The sequence below is a fragment of the Lampris incognitus genome, chromosome 5 (genome assembly GCF_029633865.1).
Source record: "Lampris incognitus isolate fLamInc1 chromosome 5, fLamInc1.hap2, whole genome shotgun sequence".
Lineage (NCBI taxonomy): Eukaryota > Metazoa > Chordata > Actinopteri > Lampriformes > Lampridae > Lampris > Lampris incognitus.
This window is the reverse complement of record NC_079215.1, coordinates 47077080-47093478: the sequence shown is the minus strand read 5'-3', so window position 1 is coordinate 47093478 and position 16399 is coordinate 47077080. Positions and strand designations below refer to the sequence as shown.

The 16399-nt window shown below is 46.8% G+C and overlaps 1 protein-coding gene across 1 annotated transcript; it reads right to left on the bottom strand.

Annotated features, from left to right (window-relative positions):
- Positions 1-800: 800 nt before the first annotated feature.
- Positions 801-16399, bottom strand: slc43a3a (solute carrier family 43 member 3a). Its single transcript, XM_056280533.1, has 12 exons — positions 16198-16399; positions 15927-16056; positions 14197-14243; positions 13969-14045; positions 13600-13692; positions 13317-13456; positions 13011-13165; positions 12625-12768; positions 9502-9609; positions 2826-3012; positions 1567-1690; positions 801-1056 (listed from the first exon to the last, which is right to left on the bottom strand). Exons 1-12 carry the CDS (start codon positions 16385-16387, stop codon positions 937-939), a joined length of 1515 nt encoding a protein of 504 aa, XP_056136508.1. The 5' UTR covers positions 16388-16399; the 3' UTR covers positions 801-936.

Below are 16399 nucleotides of genomic sequence, written 5' to 3'. Positions count from 1 at the left end.
CATCATGAGGTCAGTGCCATATGCAGGGAGGCACAATCGATCACAACTGATCTGTGTCACAGCAGAAACGTACCTACTAATTTCTCCACAGTACAGGACAGTACAGAGTGAAATGTAACGGCTCAAACAAAACCAGTTATGGACACAGTTCAGCGGACATAGGTTAGTAACAGTGAAAAGAACAATTTTCTCATTGCAAACCGGGACAAAATGCATAGTTTGTGCATTGGTTTGGAGGTAGATGGAAGCAGCAGTAGTTCATCTAGAATGCCTGTGTATAATTAACCTACTCAGACATCCATAGTGTAACTTCATACTGGCTCGTGTGTGTGTATGTGACAAAAGAAATTATATTGAACTGCTGTGACCCTCATGGCAGGGTGGTTTTGTAAACTTTAGACTATGCCTGCCAGGGAAAATGCCGACAGATTGTCAGGCTTGTTAATGTTTTGCCAGATTTTATCTGTTAAAAATAAGGCAATAACTACAATCTCTCTTGTCTGGGAATGTTCTCATTCATCCAGGTCATGGTTATCCAAAGGAGTTGAATCAAGTGCAACTGGACTTGGTATATATCCGTGAAGACGTTTTGCCTCTCATCCAAGAGGCTTCCTCAGTTCGTGCCTTTCTGACTAGACCAAGCTAGTCTGGACAAGCTAGTCGGACTAGCTTGGTCTAGTCAGAAAGGCACGAACTGAGGAAGCCTCTTGGATGAGAGGCAAAACGTCTTCACGGATATATACCAAGTCCAGTCGCAATTGATTCAACTCCTTTGGATACAATCTCTCTCCTCCTCGCACTTCTTATCTGCGTTTCCCTCCTCTCTTCTTCTCTCTTTTCATTTTCTTCTCTTCTTTCCTAACCTCTCTAGTACTCCTCAACAACAATTCACTTTCACTAATTTGTTTCCATTGCATCAATTCAATTTAGCTTCATTCATTTCCCTTCCACTTCCTCTTTAGCTCTTCTCTGGTTTCCCAATTTCCTGCTCCATAGATGGACATGGACTGGGTGGATGAAGGTGAACAGAGACAGCAAAGCTACGCTCACATTTACCTGAGAGATAAAGACAGAAAGAGATGAATAAAAAGAGAAAGAGAGAGAGAACAGAGAGAGTAAACAGGAAAACAAGACTAGATTAAAACCTAGTATATGGCTGGACCACAAATACATTTATTAAACAGCTGTTTTAGTGTGATTACGTTTAGAAAGCAGCTGTTTTGACATCAGTTCTATCAACACATGATGACACAATAGAAAACTGTTTGGGCTGATTTGTTTTGAAAGAGCCACGGTCAATGGGGAAACTCCAATCCGGCCGCCCGACCAATGGGACCGACCATCACTCACTCAGTCACTCAGTTACAGACATGTGTAGGGCTGACCCCGGTGTTGCAGTCCAGCCAAAAGGGGACCAGAGGACAAAATGGGTTCAGGTCTGCAACATGGACCCAGTGGCCTTCTCATGCAAACAATGCTCACCAGAGGTTAACCGGTGGTAAGGCTAATTTAGCCAGAGTTACTAGTGCAGTGTCATGGCTCCGGGCCACTACGATGGCCACTTACATAGAGAGGATCACCCTGGAGCTGGTGCTGAATGACATGAAGCACCGGGAACTGAAGGAGCAGTGTCATAGCTGACATGGTCATCGTCAGACCCGTCAGCTTTCCAAAGTGACACACTGGGAAGCTAAAAGAGAGCGAAGGGGGAGAGGTCAGTGGTCAGCAGAGAGTAAGTTGTATATCCCTAAAACTCAGCTGCAGTCTCAGAGGGCTTTACATTCATACACAAGAAGAGGGAAAGCTAAGGAAATGGGGGACAGGCGAAGGGTGAGGACGCAGATGACTCAGAATCAGAAACACTTCATGCACTTGCGCACATGAAATGAAAGAAAACATAATTTCCCCCAGCCCACAGCAGTGCAACACAAAGACAAAAACGCATATCTAAAAACTACAAGAACTATAAGTTGTTACTTTGGATATAAATATATCCAAAGTAACACATATATCTAAAAAAAAAAAAATCACTGTCCCGGAGAATGAACGCCAGCCAGGATGACTGCCGGAACTGCCGGTCTGCATGGGCTAGCAGTTAGCTTAGCCTGCCCCGCTTCTGTGTCCTGTCAGATCGCCCTAAGTGTTTCCTCTTCGGGCATAGCGCCGGGCAGGGCCGTGGTCCCTGGGCCCACAGGACGCAGCAGACCAAGCTCTCCCAGCCAATCCAGCGCCAGCACTCCCAGCCATCAAATGAAGACAAACTCAGACATAGACGTGGACAAAGACACTGCATGGATGGTACTGGGTGAGCCCACCACAAACGTGAATTCGTGCTGCCATCTTCCCACACTGGTACTGGGTGAGGCCGCTGCAAATGTGAATTTGCGCCACCCTCTTCCCACACCGGAAGCGGAAGATGGGATGAGATGAAAGAAGAGGGAAGCGAGGGAAGGGGATGGTGAGCAAGAAGGAGGATATTTAGGGAGGAAATGGCTGGATTATAAAGGGGAGGGGAAGAGATAACCAGTGGCAGGCAGCAAAAAGGTGAGAGTAGAGAAGGGATCCATAATCACTGCTGGATTAGTTTTGATGTAATTTAAAAGCAGTTTCTCTCTCTTCTTTCTCTCTCTCTCTCTCTCTCTCTCTCTCTCTCTCTCTCTCTCTCTCTCTCTCTCTCTCTCTCTCTCTCTCTCTCTCTCTCTCTCTCTCTCTCTCCCCTCCTCTCTCCCTCTCTCTCTCCCTCTCTCTCTCCTCTCTCTCTCTCTCTCTCTCTCTCACACACACACACACACACATACACACACACATGCACACTGTGGACGTACACGGTGCTGATAAAGGTCTGGTGTCCTCCATACATAAAGGAGCTGTTGATGACCTGCAGGGTGAAGGTGATGTACTGCAGAGGGAGGAGAGGGGCAGAGAAAAACACACAGAACAGGAAACACTGAAGGGCGGTGAGGAAGAGGGAAAGAGAGAAGGAGGAAAAATCTGCCTCCTGCCTTGTCTCTCCTGAGATAAGAGGAGAGGGAGACAGAAAGGAGAGGGAAAAAGAGGCAGGTGATGATGATGATGATGACCAAATTATAAACACTAATATGACATTAACAGAAATGCAACAAAATTGTAATGTCGTTGTAAAACTGATACACGTTACCGAGATAAACCAGATTACTTTCATTTCTAGATTTATTTCATTTTATGCATTCTTCTTAGGATGAGCATTTCTGCTTGTCATCAGAAAGACAACACTACAGACCTACATCGACTATGTACACAATGAATCATCCATTATATACACAACATACAATACATGATAATACTTCCGCTTCCGGTTTGGGAAGATGGCGGCGCAAATTCACATTTGCAGCGGCCTCAGCCCAGTACCGGTGTCAGAAGGTGGCGGTGCAAATTCACGTTTGCGGCAGCCTCAGCCAGTACCGTCCATGCAGTGTCACGTCAGTGTCTAAGTTTATCTTCATTTAATGGCTGGGAGAGCTTGGTCTGCTACATCCTGTGGGCCCAGGGACCACAGTCCTGCGCCTGAAGAGGTAACACTGAGGCGGTCTGACAGGATGTGAAAGCAGGGCAGGCTAAGCTAACCGCTAGCCCATGTAGACCAGCAGTTCCGATAACACCGAGGGCAGTCTGGCAGCGGCCTCACCTTGCCTTGACTGTGTTTTTAGTGTTGTCGTGTAGAGTGCGGGAGGTGTGCTGAAGGTGTCTGGCTGGGAGAGCTAGTGTTGAATCAGCTGAGGGAGCTTGGTCTGTCCTGTGGGCCCAAGGACCACAGCCCTGACCGGAGCTGCACCCGAAGAGGAAACACCGAGGGCAGTCTGACAGGATGCAGAACTAACTGCATGGGCTAAGCTAACAGCTAGCCCACGCAGATCGGCAGTTCCGACAGTCATCCTAACTGGCATTCATTCTCCTGGACAGTGATTTAAAAAAAATTTTTTTTTTAGTTTAGATATATGTGTTAGTTTGGAACCCAGCCACTGAGGATGCACAAGCCAGTGCATCCTTAGTGCCGGTCCCAAGCCCGGACAAATGGGGAGGGTTGTGTCAGGAAGGGCATCTGGCGTAAAATCTTTGCCAAATCAAATATGCGGATCATAAATAAGACTTACATACCGGATCGGCCGAGGCCCGGGTTACCAACGACCGCCACCGGTACTGTAACCAGCAGGGTGTCGGTGGAAACTATGCTACTGTTGGGCGAAGGAGAAGGAGAGGGCGAAAGCATGTCCAGAGGCAGCTAGAGAGGAGGAAGGGTAGGCATGTGGAGGTGAGAGTTGGAACTTTGAATGTTGGCACTATGACTGGTAAAGGAAGAGAGCTGGCTGACATGATGGAAAGAAGAAGGTAGACATACTGTGTGTGCAAGAGACCAGGTGGAAGGGGAGTAAGGCCAGGAGTATCGGAGGTGGGTTCAAACTCTTCTACCATGGTGTGAATGGGAGGAGTAATGGGGTAGGGGTAATTCTGAAGGAAGAGTATGTCAAGAGCGTGCTGGAGGTGAAGAGAGTGTCAGACAGAGTGATGAGTATGAAGCTGGAAATTGAAGGTTTATTGCTGAATGTTATCAGCGCATATGCCCCGCAAGTTGGGTGTGAAATGGAAGAGAAAGAAGAATTCGGGAGTGAGTTGGACGACATGGTGGAGAGGGTACCCAAGGAGGACAGAGTGGTGTTTGGAGCGGACTTCAATGGCCATGTTGGTGAAGGGAACAGAGGTGATGAGGAGGTGATGGGAAGGTATGGAGTCAAGAAGAGAAATGTGGAAGGACAGATGGTGGTTGATTTTGCGAAAAGGATGGAAATGGCTGTGGTGAATACATATTTAAAGAAGAGGGAGGAACACAGGGTGACATACAAGAGTGGAGGAAAGTGCACACAGGTGGACTATATCTTATGTAGAAGGCGCCATCTAAAAGGGATTGGAGACTGCAAGGTGGTGACAGGGGAGAACGTAGCTAGGCAGCATCGGATGGTGGTCTGTAGGATGACTTTGGAGACCAAGAAGAGGAAGCGAGTGAAGACACAGCCGAAGATCAAATGGTGGAAGTTGAAGAAGGAAGACTGTTGTGTGGAGTTCAGGCAGGAGTTAAGACAGGCACTGGGTGGTAGTGAAGAGTTGCCAGATGGCTGGACAATCACTGCAGAAATAGTGAGGGAGACAGCTAGGAAGGTACTTGGTGTGTCATCAGGACAGAGGAAGGAAGACAAGGAGACTTGGTGGTGGAATGAGGAAGTACAGCAAATTATACAGAGGAAAAGGTTGGCAAAGAAGAAGTGGGATAGTAAGAGAGATGAAGAAAGTAGACAGGAGTACAAGGAGATGCAGCGTAAAGCAACGAGAGAGGTGGCAAAGGCAAAGGAAAAGGCGTATGGTGAGTTGTATGACAGATTAGACACTAAGGAAGGAGAAAAGGACTTGTACCGATTGGCTAGACAGAGGGACCAAGCTGCAAAGGATGTGCAGCAAGTTAGGGCGATCAAGGATAGAGATGGAAATGTGCTGACAAGCGAGGAGAGTGTGCTAAGAAGGTGGAAGGAATACTTTGAGGGGCTGATGAATGAAGAAAATGAGAGAGAGAAGGTTGGATGATGTAGGGATAGTGAATCAGGAAGTTCAGCGGATTAGCAAGGAGGAAGTGAGGGCAGCTATGAAGAGGATGAAGAGTGGAAAGGCAGTTGGTCCTGATGACATACCTGTGGAGGCATGGAGATGTTTAGGAGAGATGGCAGTGGAGTTTTTAACTAGATTGTTTAACACAATCCTGGAAAGTGAGAGGATGCCTGAGGAGTGGAGAAGAAGCATACTGGTACCGATTTTCAAGAACAAGGGCGATGTGCAGAACTGTAACAACTACAGAGGTATAAAGTTGATCAGCCACAGCATGAAGATTTGGGAAAGAGTAATAGAAGCTAGGTTAAGAGGAGAGGTGATGATCAGCGAGCAGCAGTATGGGTTCATGCCACGAAAGAGCACCACAGATGCAATGTTTGCTTTGAGAATGTTGATTGAGAAGTATAGAGAAGGCCAGAAAGAGTTGCATTATGTCTTTGTAGATTTAGAGAAAGCTTATGACAGAGTGCCAAGAGAGGAGGTGTGGTATTGTATGAGGAAGTCAGGAGTTGCAGAGAAGTATGTAGGAGTGGTGCAGGATACGTATGAGGGAAGTGTGACAATGTAGAGGTGTGCGGTTGGAATGACAGATGGGTTCAAGGTGGAGGTGGGATTACATCAAGGATCGGCTCTGAGCCCTTTCTTGTTTGCAATGGTGATGGACAGGTTGACGGACAAGATCAGGCAGGAGTCTCCGTGGACGATGATGTTTGCGGATGACATTGTGATCTGTAGCGAGAGTAGGGTGCAGGTTGAGGAGAGCCTGGAGAGGTGGAGCTATGCACTGGAGAGAAGAGGAATGAAAGTCAGTAGGAGCAAGACGGAATACCTATGCGTGAATGAGAGGGAGGACAGTGGAATGGTCAGGATGCAAGGAGTGGAGGTGACAAAGGCATTTGAGTTTAAATACTTGGGGTGAACTGTCCAAAGTAACGGGGAGTGCAGTAGAGAGGTGAAAAAGAGAGTGCAGGCAGGTTGGAGTGGGTGGAGAAGTGTGTCAGGAGTGATTTGCGACAGAAGGGTACCAGCAACAGTTAAAGGGAAAGTTTACAAGATGGTTGTGAGACCAGCTATGTTATATGGTTTGGAGACAGTGGCACTGACGAAAAGACAGGAGGCGGAGCTGGAGGTGGCAGAGTTGAAGATGCTAAGATTTTCACTGGGAGTAACGAAGAAGGACAGGATTAGGAACGATTATATTAGAGGGACCGCTCAGGTTGGACAGTTTGGAGACAAAGCAAGAGAGGCAAGATTGAGATGGCTTGGACATGTGTGGAGGAGAGATGCTGGGTATATTGGGAGAAGGATGCTGAATATGGAGCTGCCAGGGAAGAGGAGAAGAGGAAGGCCAAAGAGGAGGTTTATGGATGTGGTGAGGGAAGACATGCAGGTGGCTGGTGTGACAGAGGAAGACGCAGAAGACAGGAAGAAATGGAAATGGATGATCCGCTGTGGCGACCCCTAGTGGGAGCAGCCGAAAGTAGTAGTAGATATGTGTTAGTTTGGATATATGTGTTCTTGTACTTTCTGGATATGTGTTTTTGTCTCTGTGTCGCACTGCTGTGGGCAAGGGGAAATGACGTTTCATTTCATTTCATGTACGCAAGTGCATGAAAGGAAATGACAAATTGTTGTATATTTACACCATACATGTCTCCCGAAAATGTTAAGTAAAGAGGAAATTACACTTGGCACGTTCACCAAATAAAATGTTGTCTTTTATTTAACATTAACCCCCATTAACACTGGCCATAGTCTCTGAAAACCAGAGCCACACCCCAAAGCTCTCTCTTTTATGCAACTAGCATAACCAATAACCAACCGCCCGTCCATGCTGACGTCACCAATCATGAACATCTTGGAAAACATCAACCAATCAAGATTGTAAATCCATCCTGTGTTGAGAACACCACAGTTCCTCCCCTGTAAATCCATACTTCCATGTTTTTTGTTTGTTTTTTTTACAATCAGCCATCTGCATCTCACACTTACAAATTCAGTCTTTTCAGGAGGACGTCTTTTTCTCACTGGACGAGTGCTCAGTTCAACAACCTGTGGTGGCGGGCCTCTTGATTTTGCCTCCACAGTATGTGGCACATTGTTCCATCTCATTGTCTGCACTCCACTCATAGTCCCAACATGTTTCTACACTAGGAGAGTCCTCTCCCTGTGTCAACCCAGTTTGATTTCCCTTGGTACTCAGCAGTTGATTTACATGTCTTTTCACACAAGTTCCTTTCCCTTCAAAGACCTGACATGAGGACGATTTTGGTCTGTTTCAGTTTGCATTCACTGCGAGAACCGAGGTTTGATAAGTGACAACCTGGTTCACACCTGTCTTCTTAGAAATAGCTCAGCTGGGGTCTTTCCTGTCTTAGTACAGGGTGTGTTTCTGTAACCAATCAGAACATTTGCCACACAGTGTCCAAGCGTCATATTACCAATGGCTCGATTCTTGGCTCGTGATTTCTTGAGATTTTGCACTAATCTTTCAGCTAGACCATTACTTGCAGGATGGTAAGCAGGCAATTTGACATGTTTCACTCCATTTTTGGTTAGAAATTACCCAAATTCTTCTAATACAATCTGAGGTCCATTGTCTACTTCTTTTGGTAACCCATAAGCAGTGAACAAATGCCTTGGTACTTCTATTGCCTTGTGGCTGATAGGCCCATGTTTTATTATAGGTTGATTTTTAGGCTATATGCTGCCTCCATGCAGCCTGCAGTTTTTTGGAGATTGTGCTTTGGCTATAGGCATACATATTACATGTGTTTATGTGTTTGTTTGTTTTTTATGCTGCCGCCGAGCAGTCTACATTTGTGTGGTGATGTGCTTTTATGTGTCATGCACTCCGCATAGAAAAGCGGCGCCCGTAACGTTAGGCCTGGCACCACCATGCGTATGTGTGTGTGTGTGTGTGTGTGTGTGTGTGTGTGTGTGTGTGTGTGTGTGTGTGTGTGTGTGTGTGTGTGAGAGAGAGAGAGAGAGAGAGAGAGAGAGAGAGAGAGAGAGAGAGAGAGAGAGAGAGAGAGAGAGAGAGAGAGAGAGAGAGAGAGAGAAGAGTCTATTTGTCCCTCAGCAGCAACTAATCTTGCATTCTAGTCATTTTTCATGTTTTACTTAAGCATCTAGGCTATGCACAGTCATAACGTCAATCCTGACAAAACTCGACCCCCCCCATTTTTTCTCAGCCCCCCCTGCTCAAAATACTTTCCCGCGGCTATGGTCGCCACATATTCTTACACTGTCATCTTTTTTTGTATGCACACTATGGGAGCAGCCCATTCGCTGTAGTTAATAGGTGAAATTACTCCCTCTGCTTCCAGTTTTGCCAGCCCTCTCTCGACTGCTTCTCACGTAAGGTGCATTTCTTGGCTTACAGAACTTTGGTACAGCATAACCAATACCGTCCGCCCACGACGAGGGCACCAACCATGAACAGTTTGGAAAGCATGACCCAATCAAGATTGTAAATCTATCCTGTGTTGAGAACACCACACAAATAAAGCGTTTCTGATACTGATTCTGATTCTGATAGAAAGAACAATGTATGGTGCAAATGGGTGCATCATCAGGTCGTTGAACAGCTGATAAACCCATATGCACCTTGCATTGTTATCATGTACTGTATGTTATGTATATAATGCATGAATTCATTGTGTACATAGTCTATATAGGTCTGCATAAGGCAGAGAGAGACAGAGCACGAGAATTTCATTGTATTCTAATACACATGACAATAAAGTTTGACTTGAACTTCAAGAGTGCAGCATTCCAAGTTTTGTGTGAAGTTGATTTTGACCTTATGGTTTAGCAGTAAAACGACAGCTTTATGGCAGAGATAAAGAAACGTTTTGCAACACTCACCTGGAGCGAGATTCCTCTTTTTGTGTCTGTCCAGGATGAGGCCGTTGCAGGGGGCAAAAAGAACTCCGCATGCCTGTGTTATGGCAAACGCATTGGTGTACAGACTCACTAGGGAACGGGCAGATGGCGTGAGGGTGTAAGAGGAGGGGTGAAGATTGAGGGACGATGGAAATATAGAGGAGAGGAGAAGTGAGAAGAGAGGATAGATATCAGTATCGTTCTTGAGCACATCACCCAGACACAGCATGGTAGTAGTGACCACTGCGTGTTCCTACCAAAGAGTCATCAGCAGTATGAGCAGTAAGCTGCTGAGTCAGGTCGTAATTAAAAAACAAAAACAAAAACAAAAAACAAAACTGCTTGGCCTCTCCCTCATCACATTAATTTTATTATCCTGTTTCAATGTTATATCCTTCTCTTACTCAGACATGTGACTAATGTGTTTTTTCCCCCTACTTGATGATGGTGGTCGCATAGGCGACAGGCATGGGCACTAGTCCATGAATACTGGAATGACATCCAGCACTTTACCTGTGCCTCCGTCCATAGGGTTGCGGTTGTGTCAGGTAGGGCATCCGACGTAACATTTTGCCAAATCAGTATGCGGATTGACAAGACCATACCGGGTCGGTCGAGGCCCGGGTTAACAACAACAACCGCCATTGGTGCTGTGCCTTCACATGGTACTGACAGAAACTATTAAATCCCCTGTGGCGACCCCTGAAAAACAGGGAACATGCTGGAAGAAGAAGAAGAAGAAGGTGATGGTGGTAGCGTGGCTCAGGTCCTGGGCTGTTCCGGTGGCGTCTTGACACTGCTTGACGGCGTCGTCATCATATTCTTCATATACCTTATAATTCCATTATAATTTAGTTATCCTCTTTCAATGTTGTATTGGGTAAATTGCGTAAACACAACATCCATTACACGTTGTCCGTCTTGGGAGAGAGATCCCTCCTCTGTTGCTCTGCCTGAGCTTTCTTCCCATTTTTTCTCCCAGTTAAAGGGTTTTTTAGAGTTTTGTTCCTTATCCGATGCGAGGGTCTAAGGACAGGATGTTGCGTTGCTGTAAAGCCCACTGAGGCAAATTTGAATTTTGTGATAATAGGCTATACGAATAAAATTGACTCGACTTTACTATTCTGTTAAATCTCAGATCTTGCTAGTTGCTAGCTAAGTACCCAAATGAGATCAGAGGCTTAACAGTACATTTAAATTTGGGCTCACTATTTGGCAAGCGCAAGGTCATGGTTGCGCTTTTTATATAATACGTCATGACAGCTTATTAATGATTTATAAAGTGTTCACAACTTAACTAATAAACTAATTATAAATAATTCATAAACCCTAGTCTTGTTGTAAAGTGGTATCCAGCTTTTTTGAACTAAAGAAGGCTTTACCCTCACTTTCAGCTCATTGCTGACATTATCCAGCCTGAAGATGGCACCTCAACCCCCCCCCCCCACACACACACACACATACACACACACACACAAATCAAGCCCAGAAGTTGAGGAAATGTTCTCAACTTCAGAGCTGTAGCGTAGGAAGAAATCGCAGTGTGGGTGGGAACAGAAAAAAATCAGGTGGACCCAGCCTGTCCAAAACCGCTCATACATAATAGGTTCTGAAACACCCAAAGTAGGCCATATACTTTCCTGAATGCACCACAGTTAAATCATACAACCGTTATACGTCATCAGAGGTAATGTTACAAGCTCCAAGACGAACATTAGCAGCATCACATAGCCTGTCACAGTGGCAACGTGTTCACACAGCTAACAGACGCAACAGCATCATTAATCCAGCGTATGGATAGCGGTACATACAGGGCCGCTGATGGGGGGGGGGGGGACACCGGGTCAGTTGTCCTGGGCTCTGGGTCAAAGGAGGGTCCAACTCCGATGGCTCCCGCAGCCGGCGCCGCTCCCGCAGCCCTCAGAGTGCACGACAACCGACGCCGGAACAGGGGGACCCGCGCGAGCCCAGTCGGGATTGAGGACCAGACTAGAAAAGAGGTTTCCATGCACACCGCCAACGTTTGGACCCCCCCCCCCATATAAATCTGATATATCGTATGTTCAGATCATTAAATAACGAGTTTGTTATGAATTTCCCATGGACAACGTCAAAATACTAAAGTTGGGAATGATAGCATGTCTCTAATATGACTGAATGTTGGTGTTGGGGCTACCGTTTTAATTAGCCTATATTTGGATTAAATGGTGTGTGGGAGAGGAGAGCTCTCGCTGTGCACAGACGGAACAAGTGTTGTGTGCGCGCGTTATGGCCAGTCAGCGATCCATGTGCAGTCGGGACCGCGGGGGCCTTTGGAGGTCATCTTGTCCTGGGCACGAGCAAGACACACTTGCACATAGCCACATAAAAACACGCACGCGCACGCGCACGCACACGCACGCACGCCCCACACGCCTCTTCTACCTGAAACAAAAGCTACGGATAGGTGAAGCCTCAACACTCTAAAACACGTGCACTGACCAAAGCACGATCGCAAATTGATGATAAAGCTGCTTGTGTGTGCGCGCGCGCCCGTGCGTACGCGTGTGTGCGTGCGTGCGTTTGAGAGAGAGAGGGAGAGAGAGAGGGAGAGAGAGACAGAGCGAGAGACAGCGACAGACAGACAGAGGAGAACAGAAGTTATTTATAACTTCCTCGGAGCGCTGCTTTGTCACTTTTTGACCCACCCGCCGGAGCCCTTGATATTTTCCAGTAAGCTTACCCGAACCCGTCCGACCCGCGGATTGTGGATCGACCCGCGCATCACAAGGTCAGATTCTCTCTGTCTGAACAATGGGGGTAGTAACATTCACGCTGGGTTTGTTTGTTTGTTTTTGGTTTTTGCAGATGTGATGTGTTTGGAAAGGCAAAGCTATTCAAGTCTGCAGTCATTCTTTCAAGAGTTGAAGCCCAACATGATGAAGGTCTCTTGGTGGACGCAGTGTCCAGGATCTTTGGCCAAATAAATGTCTGTTTTATCTCTAAAGTGAGATGTTTTTGCGTCCTTCCTTTAAGAATGAGTTCTTTATTTTAGCCTGCCAAAAAGAAAAAGGAAAACAAAAGCGAGCTGCCGCTTGAGTGAGCACGAGGCATGTTATATATCACCTTGGTTTTGGTCACTGTTGGCCAGCTGGTTGAGCCGGGGGTTGACAGTGGCCAGGAAGAAGATGTGACTGAACTGAATGATGGCCACCCACAGCAGGTGCCACACGAACAACCAGGACAGCACACAGCTCCAGAAACTATCCACTGGTTGGAGAGAGGGACAGATGGGGGGGGGGGGGGACAGTACTGTCATGCTAGACCATAACCAGACACCGTGCTGAAATCTGAAAATATTTTTGGAGCATCAGCAGACGTTTTTACGAGGACAATTTGAGAAGGGGTGGGCTTCTCTCTCTCTCTCTCTCTCTCTCTCTCTCTCTCTCTCTCTCTCTCTCTCTCTCTCTCTCTCACACACACACACACACACACACACACACAAACGCTACCTTCTCCATGCTTGGGCTCAGGCTGCACTTTGTCTTGCATACGTTCAACAAACAACACCTCGTTTGTTTCATGTTTCTCTGTCACCTCATCCCTCATTTCTCGCTTCTCTCCTTCCTCTTCTCCCCTTCCTCTCCCCTGGCGGGGGCAGCTCAACCTGTAACACAGCGCTGATGAATCAGATGGAAACCGTAAAGTGCTGCGGCGTGTGATCAGGTCGACCTGTCTCCACTACCTCCCTGGTGACGCCAAGAGGAGCCAAAGTTTATCTTTAGAGGTGCATTGTGGGTGATGTAGTTTGTTCTGACCCATAAGTGTACTTCTCCGGCAGCGGGTGAGGGATGTGTCCTCTCGGCATGAGGAAGAGGGTACGGAAAAGCTGAATGACACTACATGACGAGAGGAACAGGAACGAAGACTGGAGGGAGACCCCTCTTCCGTGCAGCAGCTGGAGACAGACATGGAAAAGAAGTTCAACATTCCACCTGTGAGGAGGTCTGAAGGCAGAATACAACCTATATGACGGGGGGGGGGGGGAGACAAGAGCAGCACAGATGATCTGATTTTTGGACAGCAACTTCTGATCCACACCTTGACAATGAGGAAGACAGCAGCGGAGGAGTCAAATGCTCCAGTGTAGATGTTGATGACGGTGGAGCGGTGTGCATCAAATAGGTTCCCCACCTCAACACACGGAAAAGGACAAAGTGAAGAGTGGCTCCCTAACGTGACTCCATATTTCTTTCGTCCATTTACTGCTTACAGAGTCACTCACTCTCTCCCTCTCTCTCTCTCTCTCTCTCTCTCTCTCTCTCTCTCTCTCTCTCTCTCTCTCTCTCTCTCTCTCTCTCTCTCTCTCTCTCTCTCTCTCTCTCTCTCTCTCTCTCTCGCTCTCTCGCGCTCTCTCTCTCTCGTGCTCACTCACTCACACAATAATGGGTGATTTGGACCACAAAGAACCTGAGCGTTTGTTATGTAGAACAGCATTCCTGAAGTAATCACACATGACAAAGCAGGGAACAGCAACACAGACTGATCTGCGTGAGTTAAGAGAGAGATGGAGCAGCAAGGGACAAAGAAGGAGCAAGATAAGAAGACAAACACAAATCAAGTGAGTGGTTACTGATGATGTTTGATACACAAGACCGTCAGCATTGCAGTTCTAACTGTGTGAAACGCTGCAATTACCTTTTCCAGAGAGGGCGAAGAACAGCGTGCCGCTTAGATAAAGAGATCTACACACAGAAGACGAAACAGAAAGAAGACTAATCAAGACCACGTTCCTTCTTCTGATGATCAGCTTTATCGAAGTATTCGTTTACCAATGAACAAGTGGCAGAGGCCTTTTATTCCTCTTTCTGTAGGAAAGAGAAAGTCAGGCCACAACCCTTTATGAAATCTTGCAGTATAATGCAAGAAGACATACACATGAAGTGGAATAACTCAATAAAGGAGCATTTTTGTGAATTACATGTACACCGTTATGATTTGCAAAAAAAAGAAGGTCTGAAATGATATTTTAGTCAATATGAAACACTGAGCCTCATTCATCAATCGTTTATACGTACAAATTTGTTCTCACACACCCAGGGTCACCCCTGAATTTAGGCACCAATTGGCTAACAGTGATGTCTTTGCAAGCCTGGGCGATTGCTCGTTGCAAGAGGTAGACAATAGATGTTAGGGGGGAAGGAATTACAAATAACCATCAGGCTTTGCGCTACCTGTCAGACCATACTGAGGGCTAAAACAAATTCCATGGGTGTGTAAGAACACATTTGTACGTCGCACAAATGATGAACGAGGCTGAATGTTGCCCGAATTTGCACTGAAGTGTGTGGCGATGTTCTCTCCCATCCAAAGTGGGGAAGGAGGAGGCCCTGTGTCGGGCCAAGCCTGCTCTATACTGGTGAAAACCATAATATATATATATATATATATATATATATATATATATATATATATATATATATATATATATATATATATATATATAGCTATTAGTCTTCATGTTAGAATATCAATTAGTTACAAAATTAAAGAAACAACGTAAAATGTATAGAGTTTCTGTCAATCAGAGAACACAAGCCTCTTATTTTTTGTTTTACTTTTCTGAAAAGAAGTCACATATTTGTATGCAAGTTGTCATCTGACTAATACATGTGCAGCAGATGACAAGAATTTGATGACATTCATGTGACATTTTAAAATTTCAACATGCCTTTGTGTATTTTATTCAACACCGTGCTGCACTTGACTGTAGATGTGTGGTTTCTTGAATTTTAAAAAAGGCTTTAGAACATATTTCTGTTGCTTTCAGTAATACTGAAATTCCATGTTTCTCACTGAACATCAAAAACGTTTTGTTTTTGTTCCCTACCTCCCCTCCCTTCTTCCTTCTCACCCCAATTGTATCCGGCCAATTACCCCACTCTTCCGAGCCGTCCCGGTTGCTGCTCCACCCCCTCTGCCGATCCGGGGAGGGCTGCAGACTACCACATGTCTCCTCCGATACACGTGGAGTCACCAGCCACTTCTTTTCACCTCACAGTGAGGAGTTTCGCCAGGGGGACGTAGCGCTTGGCAGGATCTAGCGCTTGGCAGGATCACGCTATTCCCCCCCCCCCCGAACAGGCGCCCCAACCGACCAGAGGAGGCGCTAGTGCAGCGACCAGGACACATACCCACATCCGGCTTCCCACCCGCAGACACGGCTAATTGTGTCTGTAGGGACTCCCGACCAAGCCGGAGGTACACACGGGGATTCGATCCTCGTGTTGGTAGGCAGCGGAATGGACCACTACGCTACCCGGACGCCCCATATTTTAACATATTAGAGCGGATCCTGAACTCAGCCCGTTAATCACATGGACCAAGAGAGTGGAGGGTTAAATTCCTTTGGTGGTGCATGCACTCACACAGCTAGCAGCCTGGTCACTCTGGTCCCAAAACGATCGAAGAGGCAGCCGAGAGGAAACCGCAGAATGTTGGTCGTGAAGGAGGCCACGGACATGACCTGGGACAGCTGCTCATCCTGGCCACTGCAATCTGGACGAGAGTAATGCAAAAGAGAAAGAGGGAGAAGAGGGGAAGCTTTGAAAACGACGGAAGATGATGCGTGCGTATGTGATACGTTTGCACGCGTGCTTGCGCACACATCTGTCCGCATGCACACCTGTGTTCTCGTACCTGCGCTCAAAACGTGGCCCTCACCCGTTACGTTCACGCAGCGATCAGCGAAGTAGCCGTCGGATTTGAGCACAAACACCAGTGACGCCCAGCCATACGCAATCCCCGAGAAACACAAGCTCTCCAGGAATCCTGACAGCACTGTCAGCCGGTAGCGCACCTTTTCTCTCGCCCCGCAGCAGCCAGGCATGCTCCCTGCTGC